At 50.1% G+C, this 22645-nt stretch overlaps 1 protein-coding gene across 4 annotated transcripts in view; it reads left to right on the plus strand.

Annotated features, from left to right (window-relative positions):
• The first annotated feature begins 5040 nt into the window (after positions 1–5040).
• Positions 5041–22645, plus strand: part of LOC138801409 (uncharacterized) — a 31065-nt gene continuing 13460 nt past the window's right edge. The window contains exons 1-12 of one of the 4 annotated variants that reach the window (XM_069984206.1): positions 5041–5127; positions 12913–13065; positions 13862–13985; positions 14071–14164; positions 15425–15575; positions 15925–16099; positions 16391–16516; positions 18372–18434; positions 19111–19233; positions 20308–20463; positions 21703–21756; positions 21848–22065. In XM_069984206.1, the coding sequence (XP_069840307.1) occupies positions 12921–13065; positions 13862–13985; positions 14071–14164; positions 15425–15575; positions 15925–16099; positions 16391–16516; positions 18372–18434; positions 19111–19233; positions 20308–20463; positions 21703–21756; positions 21848–22065 (1429 nt within the window). In that variant the 5' untranslated portion in view covers positions 5041–5127; positions 12913–12920. Of the gene's footprint in view, positions 5128–7779; positions 7886–7942; positions 8076–12627; positions 12825–12912; positions 13066–13861; positions 13986–14070; positions 14165–15424; positions 15576–15924; positions 16100–16390; positions 16517–18371; positions 18435–19110; positions 19234–20307; positions 20464–21702; positions 21757–21847; positions 22066–22645 lie in introns of those variants that run through there. The other 3 variants (XM_069984203.1, XM_069984202.1, XM_069984205.1) reach the window with 3 other exon arrangements.

Below are 22645 nucleotides of genomic sequence, written 5' to 3' on the forward strand. Positions count from 1 at the left end.
GTGGTATCATTCAGTAACAGTGTGGCGGTATCATTTAGTATCAGTGTGGCGGAATTATTAAGTAACAGTTTGGCGGTATTATTCTTTAACAGTTTGACAGTATTATTCAGTAGCAGCGTGGCGGTATTATTCAGTAACAGTGTGGTGGTATTATTCAGTAACAGCCCCTTGAGAAAGCGAAAGAGCGCGAAACGTGCGTCGGGGTTAGTGACACTACAGCCACCATAGGTAAGCATATGTTTGTTTTAGGGCTTATAGTAGCAACAGGTGATCCATATTGATGTGTAGGGCACCTGGGAAGCCATGCGGATACACTGTATGTTTATGAATAGTGATTCCAATCCTTACCATTATGTGTATAGATCAATATGAGATGTTAAATACTGTGGCTTTGGGTTGTCATTTTTTACTGGATCCTTTTTGCACTATACTGATTTATGTTGTAGATTTTATAATCATGATAATAAAAATTGTTTAAACTTTTTAAAACTATAGCCTTGCGGTGTATGTATTGTAGTAACAGTGTGGTGGTATTATTCAGTCACTGTGTGGTGGTATTATTCAGTAACAGTGTAGCAGTATTACTCAGTAGCAGCGTGGCGGTATTATTCAGTAACAGTGTGGTGGTATTATTCAGTAGCAGTCTGGTGCTATTATTCAGTAACAGTGTAGCAGTATTACTTAGTAGCAGTGTGGCGGAATTATTTAATAACAGTGTGGCTGTATTATTCAGTAACAGTGTAGCAGAATTACTCAGTATCATTGTGGCGGTATTATTCAGTAACATGGTGGCGGTATTATTCACTGTGTGGCGGTCATGGTATGGTTACTTATGTCCCCTGTACACTGGTATTAATGGTTGGTCTCAGTATACTGCATGATGGTGACGTGTATGGTGATAATATTTGTCCCTTGTATACTGGTATTATTTAGTGGCTGTATGACTACTAGTTAGACATATACAGAATACGGTATTATCACACATAAAAATGAGCAAATTGTCTGATGAGAACAAGATGGCGGCCAGGTAATTGTTTCAGCATGTGCAGGTGGATGGAGATTAGAGGCGGAGTGGTGGAGTGACAGCTGAGAGATGGTTACACTAACACTCAGCCGTCACGTCCCGGGCTCTGCAGGATTTACACCATTGGTTCTCATGTGTGCAGCGATTGCCTGCAGGTATCAGCCGGCCTGGAGGAAGCCTTCAACCCCCCAAAACAGGAGCAACCCAGACGGGGAGACCCCAATAAGCTACCCCCACATAGGGCACTGTTCTCATGAGATAAAGGGGTTCTCCAGGGTTTCTCCTAGACAAAAAAGGCTATTTTCTTCCACAAACAGTGCCACCCTTGCATTAAAGTGAATGGAACAAAGTTGTAATACCACACACAGCCTGAGGACAGGAGTGGCGCTGATTCTGAAAGAAAAATACTATGTTTTTCTAATCTTGGATCCTTTATAGGTGTTATCCTGAATAACTGATTTGTGGGGGTCCAACCACTCAAATAGAGGGGGGTCCCCTGGTGAATGGGGGGGAGCGCTGCCCTCTGCTGCCCTACAGCAAGTGAATAGCATGTAGTTTCTAACCTGCTGCTTTCCATCCTGTGCTGCAAAACTACAACTCCCATGCTGCGAGTTGTAGTTTTACAGCACAGGATGGAAAGCAGATCCTGAGTGATAGATCAGCAGAGTCCACCTGTGACTCTGATAATCCTCCTGCTGCTTGCAAGGCTCCCACCTACCCCATAAATTCAGCAGCTTTTATTAAATGTCAGTGCTGATGGGGGGCTGTGGGACACAGGGGGGACGGACCCCGGCATCGGCAGCTGATGTGGATTAGCTCTTTATTAACACAGCATGTCCTCTCCCAGGATTTAGAGGGGCTTATGGGAGATGGGGGAGACCATGCACAATCCAATATCCACAGGTCTGCTCCCTCTCCGCTGGTTCCTGATCTTTGCCCCATGTGCGTTCCCACCAGGATTAAGAACACATAGAAGTCCTTCCCCTTGTCTTGTGAAAAATTCCTTTAAGCCTTTAGTTATATCTGTTGCAGGTAAAGCTGGATGACCACTACGATGGCCGCCATTATACATTGGTAGCATCTATGCTTTAACCCCCACAACCTGTATATACTGTGTACACTGTATACTTCAATACATCAACAGTTTCCATATTATAGTATTACAAATATGATTTACCATTCAGGAATCCAAGAAAGCTGGGTGACCGCCAATATGGTCTAGTAATGTGTACCGCAACTCCTTCCAGTTGTATCTATATCCGGGAAAGCTGGGTGACGTCCATGATGGCCACCACCCATCACCTGTCTCTGTATACATTGTATAAAACTTTAATATATCCTCAGTTTCTATATCAATGCATTACTAATACAAACTGCCATTCAGGAGCCTAGAAAAGTTGGGTGATAGCCAATATAGACATCATTACATCACACAACTTATGGTCTGCCTAGTAATGGGAACTCTGGTGGAAAAAAAAATTCAGATCAACTGGTTTAAAAAACTTATATAGATTTGCAATTTACTTCTATTCAACAATCTCCAGTCTTCCAGTACTTATCAGCTGCTGTATGTCCTGCAGGAAGTGGTGTATTCTCTCCTGTCTGACACAATGCTCTCTGCTGCCACCTCTGTCCATGACAGGAACTGTCCAGAGCAGCAGCAAATCCCCATAGAAAACCTCTGCTGCTCTGGACAGTTCCTGACATGGACAGAGGTGGCAGCAGAGAGCACTGTGTCAGACTGGACATAATACAACACTTCCTGCAGGACATACAGCAGCTGATAAGTACTGGAAGACTGGAGATTTTTTTTATTGAAGTAAATTACAAATCTATATGACTTTCTGAAACCTGTTGATTTGAAACAAAAAATTTAGTGAACTATCCCTTTAATCCCTCATATCTTATATATCTTACTGTACAGCTACTCAGACCTGATGTTCAGGAATCTAGAAAAGCTGGGTGGCCGTTAAGGGTTTCTATTAGAGCTCCCCCATCCCTTCTATACTTTAATACACCCTTAGGTTCCATGCCACTGGATTTCTAATAAGAACAGCAGGAATCTAGGAAAGCTGGGTGACAACCAATATGGCCACCATTGGAGCACACACACCTTAGGGGCGTAACCAGCGTCTCTGCTCAGAAATAGTTCATACATTCTGATTTTCATATTGCTCTATAGCTGCCATTCAGGAATCTAGAAAAGCTGGGTATCAACCAAGAATGTGCCACAACCTGTCAGTATACACTTAGAGGGAGATTTATCAAACATGGTGTAAAGTGAGACTGGCTCAGTCGCCCCTAGCAACCAATCAGATTCCTCCTTTCATTCCTCACAGACTCTTTGGAAAATGAAAGGTGGAATCTGATTGGTTGCTAGGGGCAACTGAGCCACTAATACCCCTCTCCCCCTCCTGAGGCCCCTGGTTTCCTGGCTGGGGATGTGATGGAGGGAAGTGGTGACACCTGTATGTGGGAGATTTACGGCAGTCAGGACACTTGGGGACCGTCCCGGCTCCTCACCTCCTCCATCATCCCTACAGCGGAGGCCTCACATACACACAATACTCCATTATTACAGACAACACAGGGAATAAAAGTCATCACCCAGCTTTCCCCGGCTCCTGAACGTCATGTAATACCAGGCTGATCTGTTTCTCTATAAATATCCCAGTGTCAGTCTGTACTGCAGTTCTAGTATTGTATTCACCAATCAGATGAGGGCTGGTGGGGTGGGCAGGATGCCAGTCACATGACTTTATGTAGTGCCAGAGTGGCCCCATATCATTACTAGTCACCTTCGAGAAGAAGGACCTCCATATTACTGCTAGACACATGCCCAGAAAAGAGTGACCCCATATCATTACTAGTCACCTTCGAGAAGAAGGACCTCCATATTACTGCTAGACACATGCCCAGAAAAGAGTGACCCCATATCAGTGCCAGCCCCCTACTACATACCCCATATCAGTGCCAGCCACCTACCACATACCCCATATCAGTGCCAGCCACCTACCACATACCCCATATCAGTGCCAGCCACCTACCACATACCCCATATCAGTGTCAGACACCTACTACATACCCCATATCAGTGCCATCCACCTACTTCATACCCCATATCAGTGCCATCCACCTACTACATACCCCATATCAGTGCCAGACACCTACTACATACCCCATATCAGTGCCATCCACCTACTACATACCCCATATCAGTGCCATCCACCTACTTCATACCCCATATCAGTGCCATCCACCTACTACATACCCCATATCAGTGCCAGCCCCCTACTACATACCCCATATCAGTGCCAGCCACCTACCACATACCCCATATCAGTGCCAGCCCCCTACTACATACCCCATATCAGTGCCAGCCACCTACCACATACCCCATATCAGTGCCAGCCCCCTACTACATACCCAATATCAGTGCCAGCCACCTACCACATACCCCATATCAGTGCCATCCACCTACTACATACCCCATATCAGTGCCATCCACCTACTTCATACCCCATATCAGTGCCAGCCACCTACTACATACGACATATCAGTGCCATCCACCTACTTCATACCCCATATCAGTGCCAGCCACCTACTACATACGCCATATCAGTGCCATCCATCTACTACATACGCCATATCAGTGCCATCCACCTACTACATACCCCATATCAGTGCCAGACACCCACTACATACCCATATCAGTGCCATCCGCCTACTTCATACCCCATATCAGTGCCATCCACCTACTACATACCCCGTATCAGTGTCATCCACCTACTACATACCCCATATCAGTGCCCTCCACCAACTACATACCCCATATCAGTGCCAGCCACCTACTGCATACCCCATATTAGTGCAGGACCCCATATTAAGAAGACCCTTGTGATCCTGGCAGCAGACCTCCATCACACGGCCAGGGACATACATCATTGATACATGCCCCAAGATAATACCAACAAGATTGGCCTCAATAATAGTGCCTGCCAGAGTACCCCCTCCCTTGAAATGTCACGCGGCAGACGGGACCCACGCCTCCTCAGTCTCATGAAAATGGATACATGAATAAAGAAATGAGAAGACAGCAAATAGTGAGTCGGACTCCTGCTTTATTTCTATTTCCATTTGATTGTTGTATATTGGCTCCAATTCACATTGCAGTGTTGAATACAGAGACCAGTGGAGGTCAAGAATTGTATGAGCCTATTCATTTACGTTGTTTACCTGCACAGATACCTTTGCATGTACCCCCATATAAGTACCAGCCACTTAGCCCTGTACCAACATCAACTAGAAGGGCCCCCAAATCAATGGGACTGTGTCGCTGAGACCCCCATAATCCAAGGAGTGCACTATGGCTGTGATTGTTGTTGGGGCACTGTGGCGGTTACAGTTATGGGGGCAGTGTTGTGGTCACAGTTGTGGGGGCATTGGTGGTTACAGTTATTGGAGCCATGTGGCGGTTACAGTTATGGGGGCACTGTGGTGGTCACAGTTATGAGGCAGTGGCAGCTACAGTTATGGGGGCACTGTGGCAGTCACAGTTATGGGGACACTGTGGCGGTTACAGTTATGGAGGCAGTGTGACAATCACAGTTATGGGGGCACTGTGGTGGTCACAGTTATGGGGCAGTGGCAGCTACAGTTATGGGGGCACTGTGGCGGTTACAGTTATGGGGGCAGTGTGGCAGTCACAGTTATGGGGACACTGTGGCGGTTACAGTTATGGGGGCACTGTGGCAGTCACAGTTATGGGGCACTCGGTTACAGTTATTGGGCACTGTGGTAGTCACAGTTATGGGGCACTCGGTTACAGTTATTGGGCAGTGTTGGGGTCACAGTTATGGGGCACTCGGTTACAGTTATTGGGCAGTGTTGGGGTCACAGTTATGGGGCACTCGGTTACAGTTATTGGGCAGTGTTGCAGTCACAGTTATGGGGCACTCGGTTACAGTTATTGGGCAGTGTTGCAGTCACAGTCATGGGGCACTCGGTTACAGTTTTTGGGCAGTGTTGCAGTCACAGTCATGGGGCACTCGGTTACAGTTATTGGGCAGTGTTGCAGTCACAGTCATGGGGCACTCGGTTACAGTTATTGGGCAGTGTTGCAGTCACAGTTATGGGGCACTTGGTTACAGTTATTGGGCAGTGTTGGGGTCACAGTTATGGGGCACTCGGTTACAGTTATTGGGCACTGTGGCAGTCACAGTTATGGGGCACTCCGTTACAGTTATTGGGCACTGTGGCAGTCACAGTTATGGGGCACTCGGTTACAGTTATTGGGCAGTGTTGGGGTCACAGTTATGGGGCACTCGGTTACAGTTATTGGGCAGTGTTGGGGTCACAGTTATGGGGCACTCGGTTACAGTTATTGGGCAGTGTTGGGGTCACAGTTATGGGCACTCGGTTAGTTATTGGGCAGTGTTGCAGTCACAGTAGTGGGGCACTCGGTTACAGTTATTGGGCAGTGTTGCAGTCACAGTCATGGGGCACTCGGTTACAGTTATTGGGCAGTGTTGCAGTCACAGTCATGGGGCAGTGTTGCGGTCACAGTTATGGAGGAGGCTGTACCTGGCGGTGGTGATGCGGAGTGGTGTTGCGCTCTGTCCTGCCAATAATCGCCATCAGATTTCATAACAAGCTGGATGTGTCACTGTGAGGAATGACTTACAAGCCACAACAGCTGACAATGTGCCCCAAATCCCCCGGCGACAGCTGCCGCTCTTGGCACTCTGTAACCCAGTGCCCACACACTGTCCACAGCCCGGCTGGTGTGCGCCGCTGGCCGCCCTCAGCTCCTCCGCCATGTTCCCCAGGACGGGGGAGGAATGTGCAGCATGTTGTTGACAGACACGACATCTCAGAGCCGCAAATGACTCCAGCAGATGAAAGGCGAGAGCCATGGCGGCTCGTGTTCCCATACCGAACGGGTGATGTAAGAGACCGTGCGCCAACATCAGCCACCACTGCTGACAGCCCAGCATTGAGACATGGACACAGCTTTCCCAAACCCCTGAACGACTCGTGTTCCCATACCTTATGGGTGATATAAGAAACAATGCGCCAACATCACCCACCACCGCTGACAACCCTGGGGCATGGACACAACTTTCCCAGACTCCTGAATGACAAGTGTTCCCATACCCAATGAATGAAGTATGGGCACCAAAGGCCACATGCTACTGAGCCCCAGGGTATGTACAAATCTTTGCCAGACCCCCTGAACGGCACGTTTTATCCCTAACAGGTGATATAAGCGACAACATGCCAACATCACCCACCACCACAGCCCTGGGGGCACATACACAGCTTTCCTAGACCCCTGAACAGCACATGTTCCCATACCCAGTGAGTGATATATGGGTGCCACATGCCAACTCAACCCCAGGGTATATACACAACTTTCCCAGACCCACGAACGGCACATGTTCTATCCATGATGGGTGATATAAGGGTGCCACAGGCCTACTCACTCCTAAGTCATGTAGACACAGCTTTCCCAGATTCCTGAATGACACATGTTCTTATGCCTAATGGATAATATAAGGGCCCCACAGACAACATGCCAACATCACCCACCACTACTGATAACCCCCCCATAATGTCAACCATATTGGTTGTCACCCAGCTTTCCCATAGTCCTGAATGGAAGGTATGCAGAGACTACCGTAAATCCCCGCATTAATTTATGTCATTCCATTCATCACCACCAGAGGGCGCTCCGTCTCCATCCGGCGCATCCTCTTCCCCTTTATCGGTGCCCCGGCATCTGTTGCCACGGGAACGCAACCGGAAGTGCGTGGAGCTCGTGACCGGAAGACCATCGTACCGCGAAGTTTCATTTGAAAGGTGAGAGGGAAAGAGGTGTGAGGAGGACCGGGGGGCACCGGGGCCGGGAGGGAGGTGAGCGCCGGGCAGCGGGGGCTGTATACATGACTGGCACTACAAAGCCCAGCCAGACTTGTGTGAGCGGCAGAAGCCGGGGTGACAGCTGCTTATCTGTTAATGCCGCATGCTGGGAGTTGTAGTTCTACAGCAGGTACAGCGAATACTGATATTGATAATATTGATAACTACACAACAGTTTATGCTATTTCTAAGGCAGTTGCCATTGTACCGGTCTCCCCGCAGCAGCAGGCGCCATTGTACCGGTCTCCTCCTCAGCAGCAGCCGCCATTGTACCGGTCTCCTTCTCAGCAGGCGCCATTGTACCGGTCTCCCCGCAGCAGCAGGCGCCATTGTACCGGTCTCCTCCTCAGCAGCAGCCGCCATTGTACCGGTCTCCTTCTCAGCAGCAGCCGCCATTGTACCGGTCTCCTTCTCAGCAGGCGCCATTGTACCGGTCTCCTTCTCAGCAGCAGCCGCCATTGTACCGGTCTCCTCGCAGCAGCAGTCGCCATTGTACCGGTCTCCTCCTCAGCAGCAGCCGCCATTGTACCGGTCTCCTTCTCAGCAGCAGCCGCCATTGTACCGGTCTCCCCGCAGCAGCAGGCGCCATTGTACCGGTCTCCTCCTCAGCAGCAGCCGCCATTGTACCGGTCTCCTTCTCAGCAGCAGCCGCCATTGTACCGGTCTCCTTCTCAGCAGGCGCCATTGTACCGGTCTCCTTCTCAGCAGCAGCCGCCATTGTACCGGTCTCCTTCTCAGCAGCAGCCGCCATTGTACCGGTCTCCTTCTCAGCAGCAGCCGCCATTGTACCGGTCTCCTCGCAGCAGCAGGCGCCATTGTACCGGTCTCCTCGCAGCAGCAGGCGCCATTGTACCGGTCTCCTCGCAGCAGCAGGCGCCATTGTACCGGTCTCCTCGCAGCAGCAGGCGCCATTGTACCGGTCTCCTCGCAGCAGCAGGCGCCATTGTACCGGTCTCCTCGCAGCAGCAGGCGCCATTGTACCGGTCTCCTCGCAGCAGCAGGCGCCATTGTACCGGTCTCCTCGCAGCAGCAGGCGCCATTGCACCGGTCTCCCCGCGGCAGCAGGCGCCATTGTACCGGTCTCCTTCTCAGCAGGCTCCATTGTACCGGTCTCCCTCCAGCAGCAGGCGCCATTGTACCGGTCTCCCTCCAGCAGCAGGCGCCATTGTACCGGTCTCCCTCCAGCAGCAGGCGCCATTGTACCGGTCTCCTCGCAGCAGCAGGCGCCATTGTACCGGTCTCCTCGCAGCAGCAGGCGCCATTGTACCGGTCTCCTTCTCAGCAGGCGCCATTGTACCGGTCTCCCCGCGGCAGCAGGCGCCATTGTACCGGTCTCCTTCTCAGCAGGCTCCATTGTACCGGTCTCCCTCCAGCAGCAGGCGCCATTGTACCGGTCTCCCTCCAGCAGCAGGCGCCATTGTACCGGTCTCCTTCTCAGCAGCAGGCGCCATTGTACCGGTCTCCCCGCAGCAGCAGGCGCCATTGTACCGGTCTCCCTCCAGCAGCAGGCGCCATTGTACCGCTCTCCTTCTCGGCAGGCGCCATTGTACCGGTCTCCTTCTCGGCAGGCGCCATTGTACCGGTCTCCTTCTCAGCAGCAGCCGCCATTGTACCGGTCTCCCCGCAGCAGCAGGCGCCATTGTACCGGTCTCCTCCTCAGCAGCAGCCGCCATTGTACCGGTCTCCTTCTCAGCAGCAGCCGCCATTGTACCGGTCTCCTTCTCAGCAGGCGCCATTGTACCGGTCTCCTTCTCAGCAGCAGCCGCCATTGTACCGGTCTCCTTCTCAGCAGCAGCCGCCATTGTACCGGTCTCCTTCTCAGCAGCAGCCGCCATTGTACCGGTCTCCTCGCAGCAGCAGGCGCCATTGTACCGGTCTCCTCGCAGCAGCAGGCGCCATTGTACCGGTCTCCTCGCAGCAGCAGGCGCCATTGTACCGGTCTCCTCGCAGCAGCAGGCGCCATTGTACCGGTCTCCTCGCAGCAGCAGGCGCCATTGTACCGGTCTCCTCGCAGCAGCAGGCGCCATTGTACCGGTCTCCTCGCAGCAGCAGGCGCCATTGTACCGGTCTCCTCGCAGCAGCAGGCGCCATTGCACCGGTCTCCCCGCGGCAGCAGGCGCCATTGTACCGGTCTCCTTCTCAGCAGGCTCCATTGTACCGGTCTCCCTCCAGCAGCAGGCGCCATTGTACCGGTCTCCCTCCAGCAGCAGGCGCCATTGTACCGGTCTCCCTCCAGCAGCAGGCGCCATTGTACCGGTCTCCTCGCAGCAGCAGGCGCCATTGGACCGGTCTCCTCGCAGCAGCAGGCGCCATTGTACCGGTCTCCTTCTCAGCAGGCGCCATTGTACCGGTCTCCCCGCGGCAGCAGGCGCCATTGTACCGGTCTCCTTCTCAGCAGGCTCCATTGTACCGGTCTCCCTCCAGCAGCAGGCGCCATTGTACCGGTCTCCCTCCAGCAGCAGGCGCCATTGTACCGGTCTCCTTCTCAGCAGCAGGCGCCATTGTACCGGTCTCCCCGCAGCAGCAGGCGCCATTGTACCGGTCTCCCTCCAGCAGCAGGCGCCATTGTACCGCTCTCCTTCTCGGCAGGCGCCATTGTACCGGTCTCCTTCTCGGCAGGCGCCATTGTACCGGTCTCCTTCTCGGCAGGCGCCATTGTACTGGTCTCCTTCTCGGCAGGCGCCATTGTACTGGTCTCCTTCTCGGCAGGCGCCATCGTACTGGTCTCCTTCTCGGCAGGCGCCATCGTACTGGTCTCCTTCTCGGCAGGCGCCATCGTACTGGTCTCCTTCTCGGCAGGCGCCATCGTACTGGTCTCCTTCTCGGCAGGCGCCATCGTACTGGTCTCCTTCTCGGCAGGCGCCATCGTACTGGTCTCCTTCTCGGCAGGCGCCATCGTACTGGTCTCCTTCTCGGCAGGCGCCATCGTACTGGTCTCCTTCTCGGCAGGCGCCATCGTACTGGTCTCCTTCTCGGCAGGCGCCATCGTACTGGTCTCCTTCTCGGCAGGCGCCATCGTACTGGTCTCCTTCTCGGCAGGCGCCATCGTACTGGTCTCCTTCTCGGCAGGCGCCATCGTACAGGTCTCCTTCTCGGCAGGCGCCATCGTACCGGTCTCCTTCTCGGCAGGCGCCATCGTACCGGTCTCCTTCTCGGCAGGCGCCATTGTACCGGTCTCCCCGCAGCAGCAGGCGCCATTGTACCGGTCTCCTCCTCAGCAGCAGCCGCCATTGTACCGGTCTCCTTCTCAGCAGCAGCCGCCATTGTACCGGTCTCCTTCTCAGCAGGCGCCATTGTACCGGTCTCCTTCTCAGCAGCAGCCGCCATTGTACCGGTCTCCTTCTCAGCAGCAGCCGCCATTGTACCGGTCTCCTTCTCAGCAGCAGCCGCCATTGTACCGGTCTCCTCGCAGCAGCAGGCGCCATTGTACCGGTCTCCTCGCAGCAGCAGGCGCCATTGTACCGGTCTCCTCGCAGCAGCAGGCGCCATTGTACCGGTCTCCTCGCAGCAGCAGGCGCCATTGTACCGGTCTCCTCGCAGCAGCAGGCGCCATTGTACCGGTCTCCTCGCAGCAGCAGGCGCCATTGTACCGGTCTCCTCGCAGCAGCAGGCGCCATTGTACCGGTCTCCTCGCAGCAGCAGGCGCCATTGCACCGGTCTCCCCGCGGCAGCAGGCGCCATTGTACCGGTCTCCTTCTCAGCAGGCTCCATTGTACCGGTCTCCCTCCAGCAGCAGGCGCCATTGTACCGGTCTCCCTCCAGCAGCAGGCGCCATTGTACCGGTCTCCCTCCAGCAGCAGGCGCCATTGTACCGGTCTCCTCGCAGCAGCAGGCGCCATTGTACCGGTCTCCTCGCAGCAGCAGGCGCCATTGTACCGGTCTCCTTCTCAGCAGGCGCCATTGTACCGGTCTCCCCGCGGCAGCAGGCGCCATTGTACCGGTCTCCTTCTCAGCAGGCTCCATTGTACCGGTCTCCCTCCAGCAGCAGGCGCCATTGTACCGGTCTCCATCAAGCAGCAGGCGCCATTGTACCGGTCTCCTTCTCAGCAGCAGGCGCCATTGTACCGGTCTCCCCGCAGCAGCAGGCGCCATTGTACCGGTCTCCCTCCAGCAGCAGGCGCCATTGTACCGCTCTCCTTCTCGGCTGGCGCCATTGTACCGGTCTCCTTCTCGGCAGGCGCCATTGTACCGGTCTCCTTCTCGGCAGGCGCCATTGTACTGGTCTCCTTCTCGGCAGGCGCCATTGTACTGGTCTCCTTCTCGGCAGGCGCCATCGTACTGGTCTCCTTCTCGGCAGGCGCCATCGTACTGGTCTCCTTCTCGGCAGGCGCCATCGTACTGGTCTCCTTCTCGGCAGGCGCCATCGTACTGGTCTCCTTCTCGGCAGGCGCCATCGTACTGGTCTCCTTCTCGGCAGGCGCCATCGTACTGGTCTCCTTCTCGGCAGGCGCCATCGTACTGGTCTCCTTCTCGGCAGGCGCCATCGTACTGGTCTCCTTCTCGGCAGGCGCCATCGTACTGGTCTCCTTCTCGGCAGGCGCCATCGTACTGGTCTCCTTCTCGGCAGGCGCCATCGTACTGGTCTCCTTCTCGGCAGGCGCCATCGTACTGGTCTCCTTCTCGGCAGGCGCCATCGTACTGGTCTCCTTCTCGGCAGGCGCCATCGTACAGGTCTCCTTCTCGGCAGGCGCCATCGTACCGGTCTCCTTCTCGGCAGGCGCCATCGTACCGGTCTCCTTCTCGGCAGGCGCCATTGTACCGGTCTCCCCGCAGCAGGCGCATGTTTGTGCACAAAGTACATGCATGCCCTGTAGGGTGCACATAGAGATCATGTGGCAAGGGGCCCCCTAACCGCGGCCTATAGTAGCTGCTTCCATTGGTCTGTATTGCTGACATGGAATAGTGACCGCCTCAGTGGGTAACATTACACATAATAACATTTCTCCCACCATTCATCTGTTTTGCAGTCATCACCATGAAGTCCATAGTCGACGGTCCTTGTGAGGAGAGTGCGTCACCGGAGGCTGCCATCCCGGAGGAAAGCGTCATTGTGATCAGCGATGATGAAGCAGAGGTGTCCTTGGGGCTGGGGAACTCCGTGCTCATCGTAGAAGATAGGGGTGAGGATTCAGCCAGGGTCTTGTCCCAAAAAAGGTCCACCATGGAGCAACAGTCATCTTCAACCCTCTCCTGACATCTGTTGTACATGTAGGAAGCACTTGCCGCTAAGGTTACACCATGCATCATTATGCTCTGATAAAACTCATTGCCGTGTGTCCAGGGTCATGTAGAAGATTGGAGCTGCAGAGGCTATTCACACATCCGCATTACATGGTCTGTGCACTGCTGTGTACTGCAGACCAGGCCGTGAAACTCCCAGCATTGTCATTATGCTGCCGGGAGCTCCAAAACTGTTTAAATATTGGCACTGCTGTACTGACCACACTGTATCGGAGCTCCTGGCATCATTAGGAACGATATTGCAAGGAGTTCGGAGGTCCGTTCCCCAGTATACACACAACATATATTGCGGATGTGTGAATGGCCCCTTAAAGGAGTTATCCAGCATTAGAAAAACATGGCCACTTTCTTCCAGAGAGAGCACCACTCTTGTCTCCACTTCAGGTGTAGTTTGCAAATAAGCTCCATTCACTTCAGTGGAACTGAGTTGCAAAACCTGCATCCCAACTGGAGACAAGACTGTTGCTGTCTCTGGAGGAAGGTGGCCATGTTTTTGTAACTGTGGATAATCCCTTTAATTCTTCTCAGACTTTCTCAGCTGTGCACAGACCTTATATTGCGGACGTGTGAATGGCCCCTTACTCCTCACTTTCTCCTTACTTTCCTCACTTACTACTCCGACTTTCTCGGCTGTAGGGAATACTTTTTCATTCCGTTTTGTTTCTTCTCATTTAGAGGATTCATTTGTACAAGAGAGGAAAACGTTAGAGGTGGTGGATGAAGAACTTGCAATAACCTTTAGTAGGAAGGCTCATGTGATGCCCCATGCCAGATACGACTGTTCGACGCACCCCTTCAGGTAAGAAGGAGCTGATCACCTGCCGGAGCACAATGCGCCCCCTTTACCACTGCTCATAATAGTAACCTGTTCTTATCCCATATAGCCGTATGGAGCAGGAGACTCAGATCCCTATAGAGAAGAATGCCAGCTTCTGTGACGAGTGCTACTGCTACCTGTGTGACAAGCCGGCCTCTGAGGTATAAATATATAGCATGTCCACCATTATCAAATTCTCCTCTCGTACCTGAGTTTTATCAGATTATTTGTTCTTCTTCATATCTCTATAATCCACTTCCACTGTCTAATTAGCTATGAACAATACAATTTCATACTTGCACCAGGGAAAGCTGGGTGACAACCAGACTTACAACCATTAAAGCAGCCATGTTCACCCAGCTTTGCCAGACACCTTAAAGTGGAAACTAACGGCAGGTTAGAAGAAGGGCCAGTGTTGCTGTGGCGGTCCCGGCCAGTGATTGGCTGAGCGGCCTGTCAGCTAAGACAGGCTGCTCTGAAGCTGCAGCACGCTGTCTTCGGCTGATCGTTGTGTTTATTACACGGAACGATAATCGTCTGGATAGGGCTGGTTCGGCCGATTATTGTTCCGTGTAATAGTACCCTTAGATTGTTTGGGCTGCCCATTGACCTCATTGGTCTGCTGCTGCTACTCCTGTTTCAGAGTGACTTGCATCAGACAGTCGCTGGCATAATCATGATCTTTCAGCAAGTTGAGAGACCACGATCAGCCAACATTGTGCATGTCGGCTGATTGTTGCCTTTCAACATGTCCAATTACTTGAAACTATTATCTGCCTGAACACTTGCTAAGGCCGATAATCATTTAGTTTAATAGGGCCTTAATGCGAGAGGGATAACCTTAGTGAGCTCATCAGCAGCTTGGCCTTAGGGCCAGTTCACATGGAGTAAAACTGACCGAATTCCACGGGGGAACTCTCCGCCGTGGAATCCCGCCAGCCTCTGTGTCTTACATGCAGTCTATGGGAGGGCCCATATCTGTGTCAATTCTTCCACACAGAAAGAGGAGGCACGAGCCCTCCCGTAGACAGCCTGGATGACACTGAGGCTGGTGGGATTTCGGAATTCCGCCAGTTTTACTCTGTGTGAACTGGCCCTTAGATTATCCCTTCCAGCATTACAAAGAAGCTACAATGTTACAGATAAAGCCTGCCAGGGACCTGTTTATATCAGCCGTCTCAGAAGGGAGGGGGAGACAGAGCAAAAAAGCTCACACAGATTTTTGTGTCTTCAGGGGAAAGCAGCTGCTCAGAACTGGGGGAAGGAGACTGAATAGATAATAAGTATGGAAGGAATTGTTAGTCTCACTATTGTCAGAAACATACGAAAAGTTATGTTTGAGTGTAATACCCCTTTAAACTTGAATGATCTCTACTGCTCTCTTATGTATTATTACCTGTTGTTTTTTTTCCCCCCTTTAGTGTTCCAACTGGACAACTCCTGACTACTGCCACTGCAATGCCCACAACAAGAGCAAACACTGGAAAGGAGAGAGAGACACAGCCCTGGCCGGCGTACTCACCATATTCAATCTGGACCTTACAGAGATTGATTCTGAGCTCAGGGAGGCCGGTCAGTACACATTCTGCCTCACTTATCTCAATATACTGGTAAAGAAGAGAGAGTCCCTTCTTATAAAGTGATGTCATAGTGCTAGGATATGCCATCACATTATGGATGGTGTGAGTCTGACCTTGAGGACACCCAGTGATCCTGAGAGTGATGGGGATGCTGCAGTGTTTCAGGGTTAGGCTCCCTCCGGCCCTCTCTGAGGCTGCATCACAGTTCTCTGCAGTGACGGGACCACTGTGCTACACTAGTGTTAAATTTCCGTAATCTTCGTGGTCAGTGGGGGTCCCAGAGGTCGGACCACTGGTCCACACTTGCAGCGTTACTGAGTTTTCCATTTTCCTCCCCCTAGGAGACAAGTTGCAGTATTTCTTGTTGCAGTTAGAGCAAGTGTACAACAAGTACTTGGATGGTGCAATGGGCATGCGTGAAAGTGTGGAGCGGTGTGGCTGCCTCTGTCACAAAGCGAAGACTGCGAAATGTAAAGCCGAATGCGCCTTCAAACACAGTCTGGTGAAATTCCACAAGTAATTACAACTTCTGTTTCCTGTTACCTGCAGATTGTTTTCTAATAGGGGAAAGACCTGTTAATGTGCTGGGACTGGATTAACTATTTGTAGGAAGATGGCCCCTAGAGCTGTATAGCTGGTATTCTATGTTTAGTCCACATTTGCTGTCATGTAGCAGATGTTTATGTGGTCTCCCATGCTATATGTGATGCTATGGCGCCACGGAAATAATTTTATAGTATTCAGCTATTTTATACTGACTGTACATGGCTTCACTCCTGACTTGTCTCTATCTCTCTTCCTTTGCAGTTACACTGACGTTCATAAGGTGGTGACTGATTTCATAAACCAAGTAGATGAGGGGAGCCCAAGGGCTTCAGCTGTGATGTTGCTTGGCGTAGCTAAAGAGCTGGTATACCATAAGGTGTTAGAGAAGTAAGTGCTGTCTGTCTGAGGTACCATGACGCTTGACAGGAGGGGGACATGTTGCATTTTGTACTGTAGTAGAATGACTTGGATGTGGTACGTCATTGGTGCACTGATAGAGGGAGCATTACCTATCTGTAGGGATGTAAAACAGCGTCTGTCCATTGTACAGAAATGTGCAGGTCCAGGAGCACGAACCCATGTTGATAAGACATTCTCAATATAATCAGATAGGTGGCCTTAGAGGCAGGTGCTTTTACATCACTGTCTGCTTTGGGAAGAAGGATTTACAATAATTGATAGCAATGGTGAAAATAGAACTCCCCAGGTCATCTGAATTTTCTGTACTGACACAATCCTTAAGGCTGTATTACACGGCACGAGCTAGAGGAGGAAGCAAGCGTCAACCTGTCAGTTTAGCGTTCCCTTCCCCCTCGTTCCCTGCTTGCTGCCTGTGCTATTACACATACAGACGGGGAGCACGGAGGGGCTGCCTAGACAATCCTTAGATTGTTCGGGCTGCCCATTGAAGCCAGCAATGCTCTGCTGCCGCAGCTCCTGTTGCACAGAGTGACGTGCGGCAGACTGTCGCTATCGTGATTTTTCGACATGTTGAAAGACCATGATCAGCCGACACCGTGCATGTTGGCTGATCGTGGTCTTTTAACATGAGCTATTACACCTAACTATTGGCTGGAACTGCCAGTATTCAGCCTTGTACAGCCGCTAATAGTTTGGTGTAATAGGGACCTTACTCTCCTGCCATTTTGACTGCTGATCTTTATATTTCCACCATAATGAGATTGTGTATTATGTGCATAATGTTCTACTGCAAATGGTGTTATAATGTATTGGAGTTCCTTATCTATAACATAGGATTACCACAGAGTGTGTATTGCACATACCGCATAGACACAGGTCACAAGCCCAAAACGTCCGCACCTATTGTATACCATTTATTAAAGAGGAACTATCAGCAGGTTAGACGAATCTAACCTGCTGATAGCGCCCGGGATGCAGAAGAGGAAGGTATGTCTTTCAGGCTGGGTTCACAATACGTTTTTGCAATCTGTTTTTTGCATCAGTTTTTACCAAAAAAAATGGATGCAAAAACGGATGCATTTGTGTGCATCTGTTTTGATCCTTTTTAATGATTGAAGTCAATAGAAAACGGATCAAAACGCATACTTTTTTTAACGTACGCAAAAATGTGGTCAGCTACGTTTTTGTCTACAATGTGTTTTGATGCTTTTTAATAATGGAAGTCAATGGAAAAATATCAGTTTTTTAACATACACAAAAACTTAGCCAACCACTTTTTTGTGTACATAATTTTAATTTAATCAGTTATTTTAGTGTACATAAGTATGGGTTTTGATCTGTAATGGAAAAATGGATGCAAACAAATGCAACCTTTTTTTCATCCCCTTTTTTTTTTGTTGTAAAAACGGATGGGGAAAAAAAAAATGATTGCAAAAAAGTAGTATGAACCCAGCCTTACTTTCCTCCTTGGGGCCAATCCCGCACGGTTACTCGAGGTAATCTCCACCCTAGAGCACTATTAGGGGCACTGCCCTGCCATCCGGCCCGCCCCTTCTAATGATAATCAATGGAGGGGGAGACACATACTTTCTTCCTCCAGTGTCCCGTGCACCATAGGAGGCTATCGGCAAGTTAGATTTGTCTAACCTGCTGATAGTTCCCCTTTAAGATGCATCACAATTGGGATTCCATTTTGCCTGATAAAATACAGAATATTCTGGAGCTCATGTAAACTCTGGGGGCACATTGAATGACTAGTGTGCGGTTAATACTCCTTGGCCATGCTGACTATTAATGCAGTGTTTTCCTTCCTAATTATTAGCCCTCTTTCCTTGCAAGATCCGGTTGCGCATGTTAAACAGTCGACTGCCGTCCTAATGACAAGGTAATAAGTATGAACGCGCTCTGGTTATTACACCTCACTTAGAGCTGAAGGCTTTTGCTCACAACGTATTTCTTTCTGAAAAGAATTTACAGAGTCAGAAATTTTGAGGGTGAAATTGGTAAAATCTACCATGTATTTTCACTCTCATGATCATTTACTTCAGAGATGGGGAACCTATGGTCCTCCAGCTGTTGTAAGGGCCAGTTCACACTGAGCAAACACTGCGCAATTCCGTTGTGCTCAGTGTCCTTCTGTTAAGTGAATGGAGAAGGTGTGCGCTCGTCCGCTGCCGCCGCTCTCCACTCAACGAATAAACATGTTCGTTCTTGGAGAGGAGAGGGAGCGGACAGACACGCGCTCTCCCATTCGCTCAAAGCAGGACACTGAGCGCGGCGGAGCCTTGTTTGCTCAGTGTGAACCGGCCCTTAAACTGCAATTCCCATCATGCTTGGACAGCCAAATCTTTAGCATGATGGTATTTGTAGTTTTGCAACAGCTAGAGGGTTAAGGTTTCCCCATCCCTGGCTTACTTGGTCACAGTTATTGATGTTGGTTTGCCCTGGTCAGTAGGGCTGGTTCTGACTTTTTCTGAGTGGAGTACACACTTATTCTTTTGTGTTTCACCTGTCTTGTTCTGTCCACTGTTCTCTATAGACATTCCTTTTGTCTTTTTCAGAATTGTATCCACCCTACAGAGGCTGCTGGTCTTGAAGGATTATCCAAAGATCCTCTATGACAAATTTGTTTCCTTCTTTCAGTCTCTTCGGCTCCCCCCACACCTCTTCACTTTCACATCAAGGTAAAGCCATCTCTGTGTACACCCATATGGCAGTATTTTTCCTTTGCCGTACAGCACGTACACACTGCCGGTTGCTGTTAGGAATACACTGTGTCTGTCCTTATTTGCTGTGTTAGGGTACTATTACACGGGCTGATGGGGGCCCAATAATACCTGTAAAAAAAAGCACTGATCTGCTAGATCGGCGCTCGTTTACTGGGCCTATTACACAGCCCGATAATCTTTCAATAAGGGCTGCAGGGACATCGTTATTGATGTCCTTGCAGCCCTTGTTTAAACTGTATTCATTACCTGTCCAGGTGGCAGGACTCCTCTTCCTCAGCGGTCCCGGCCTTTGATTGGCTGAGCAGCCTGCCAGCTGAGACAGGCAGCTCTGAAGCTGCAGCACGCGGGACCCGGGGAGAAGCACAGAGGAAGAGGAGCCCTGCTTCCTCTTTGCATATCATCAGCGTCGGCTATGCACCGCTATTACACGTAGCGGTGCGCGATTAGCGCCCGGCGATTATAGGTCAGAACCTATGACAACTATCATCGGCTGATCTTTGTCTTTATTACACGCAACGATAATCGGCCGAATAGGGCAAATTATCGTTCCGTGTAATAGTACCCTTACACTCATCAAAATCCAACTCGTATGTCCAGTGGCAAGCTACACTTCCTGTCACTTGTGTTGGAAAATTACTGTATGAATAATAATAATAATAATAATAATAAAAAGTGGTTATAGCTGTGGATTCGCCCCGATGAGTAACAGGGCTGATTCTCGTGTACATGTACAGCAGGAATACACTTGTCAGCTTAGCTGCTGTTACAAATGCATGTCAGATTTTATTCCAGTGTGTGAACATGGTCTTATGCATCTAACAAGGATTTCACTACATTCTTAGAGCCCTATTACAGGGGACCATTATTGTGCGAAAAAAATCGTTATATCAATCAAATTTAAACGATAATCATTTTGTATGTATGCAGGCAACAATCGAAAGATAGTTTTTGTTATTGTTGATCGCTTCTTTTGAGCTGAACCTAAAATCATTGTTAATCGCTCTTTTTTTTTTCTTTCTTTTTCACCAGCCTGAATGTCCTCAGATGGGACAACTGTCTGCTAACGTCCGTACTGGCCGGTCAGAACCTGACAGGGTACCGTACCAATAAGGGCAAAAAGGAATGCCTGTGGGAAGCCCTGACTGTGGTCCAGTCCAGGGTAAAGAAGCTTGAAGAAGAGAAAAGGTTTGTAGCTAAGGGGTCAGTCACACGGCCACAGAATTCTGTCCGTGCACAAACTGTTCTGCACACTAGACCTGGACGCTCCCAGCATCATGGTTTGAAAGTTTGTGCTACTGTACTGACACGTGGCTCTGTCAGTTTCTTTTTTTTTTTTTTTGCTTAGTTCACCATGGCATAAGTATTCTCCAGGTCCGGCCAATTATAATGATTCCAACTTGTATATATTTTTTGTGTGTTACTACTATTTAAAAGTAAAAAAAAAAAAAAGCCATGTTTTAACCCTTATTTTATTGTTTTTTGGTTTAGTTTTATCTTCTGTGTGATTTACCAAAAAATGCAGTTTGATTAGGTGCATAACTGATTGGGCCTTGTCTACCAGATCGGCGCTTGCTTACCGTGATCATTGACCATGTAATACGGCCCTAAAAGGCAGTGGCAATGTGTTTCTTCTGTAAGATCAAGTGATCCCATGATCACCAGGCTCCCACCTCAGCCTGGCATAGCTGCTGGGTCCTAGCGGACCTGGATCAGTTCTGCCCATGGCTAATGTCACCACAGCGGCTGTCTCTCTCCCCCCCCGCCCCCCCCCCCCCCCCCCCCCCCCCCGGTGGCTGCTATGCTTGCCTCCTGTACAGTGGAAAAGAGCAAAATACAGTGACAAAGTGTGAGTATCCCCAGAGGTCCTTTATCATCTCATAGGGGACACATTGTATAACAAACAGATATTCACCTGAGACTATGCATGAAACCAAATAAGCAACCCATCCTAACACTGCATTGTAATGCCGACTAGCACTAATAAACCACCATGAGCAAAGAAATTCTAAAAAGGGTTTGATCACTCAGGACTGAAACTTTCAGCCTACAAAAATATGGCCACGTTTCCCCCTCTCTTGTCTCCAGTTCAGGTGCGGTTTGCAATTAAGCTCCATTTACTTCAATGGAACTGATGTTGAAACCCCACCCAAACTGGAGACAAGAGAGGGGGGGGGAAGTGGCCATGTTTTTGTGGCACTGAATAGCCCCTTTAAAGGGGTAAATCAGGATTTGGAAACCTTTGGGCCTCCAACTGTTGCAAAACTACTATTCTCGTTCTAGTCTGGACAACTGAAGCTTTGGCTGTCCAGGCATGATGGGAGTTGTAGTCTTGCGGCATCTGGAAGGCAGAAGGTTCCCCATCCTTGGGTTACATAATCTGCACAGACTGAAGTCTTTGAGTATAACATCTGTCTCTTTCTATAGTTACAGACAATTGGTGCGCTATTTAAACGTGGTGAAATGTTCGGAGAATGCAGGGTAAGTCTCGCTGTCCTGTCTGGTGCTGTTTCTGTCTTTCGGACGTCGCTTATGTCTTGCGCTCATATACTCTGTCCCTTGTGTATTACAGGTTGACCGCGCTGAAGCAGAAACTGTGCCTCTATATGTGCAAATATGGAGACTTTTCATTAGCTGCCCAGTCTCTGCTGACAACAAAGGGAATGCAAGGCAGCATCGCCAAGTACTTTACGCCTGTCCTCTATGAGTTCCACCTAACCATGCTGAGAGTAAGGAGCTGCCCCCCAGGGAATGAGCTTCAGTTGCCTGAAGTATGGGTGCCACAGACAGGTGAGCGATTGCAGCCTATGATGGGGGCACATTGGACGCCATAATGCATAGTATGGAGTATTAGGCAGAATGTTGCTCTCCTAGTGGATGTGCAGGGAATTTAAAGATTACGTACCGCTCCAGCTCAATAAGTCTGAATGTATACCTCATCTGTATACTTAAATAAACATGGTGACAATGAAAGATCAACTTATAGAGCGATATACAGAAGTGTATAATAAAGACCAGGAGTTGTAGTTTTTTGGGTAATTCATGTTTATTAATATGAACTAAAGTAACCAGAATCTATAACTTAAACCAACATAGAACAGCTGTCCAGCTGCAAAGCAGGTGACTAACCTCCCGTATAATAAACATCACGAGGAAGCCTGAAAGAAAAGAGGAAATTATTAGTAAAACTAATTTATATTAATAAATAATTAAAATAAAAGTATACAGACCTGACAAATGGAGGGAAGGGTGGGATGTCACCCAGCACCCCATCTGAGTCCCGTGGACCAACCATATGAGGGCTCCGCAGACCATTCACATGTGCAGTTGGACCAATGGGATGGCAGAGGAGGTGACCTCTCGAGGAACC

The sequence above is a fragment of the Dendropsophus ebraccatus genome, chromosome 9, assembly GCF_027789765.1.
Source record: "Dendropsophus ebraccatus isolate aDenEbr1 chromosome 9, aDenEbr1.pat, whole genome shotgun sequence".
Classification (NCBI taxonomy): domain Eukaryota; kingdom Metazoa; phylum Chordata; class Amphibia; order Anura; family Hylidae; genus Dendropsophus; species Dendropsophus ebraccatus.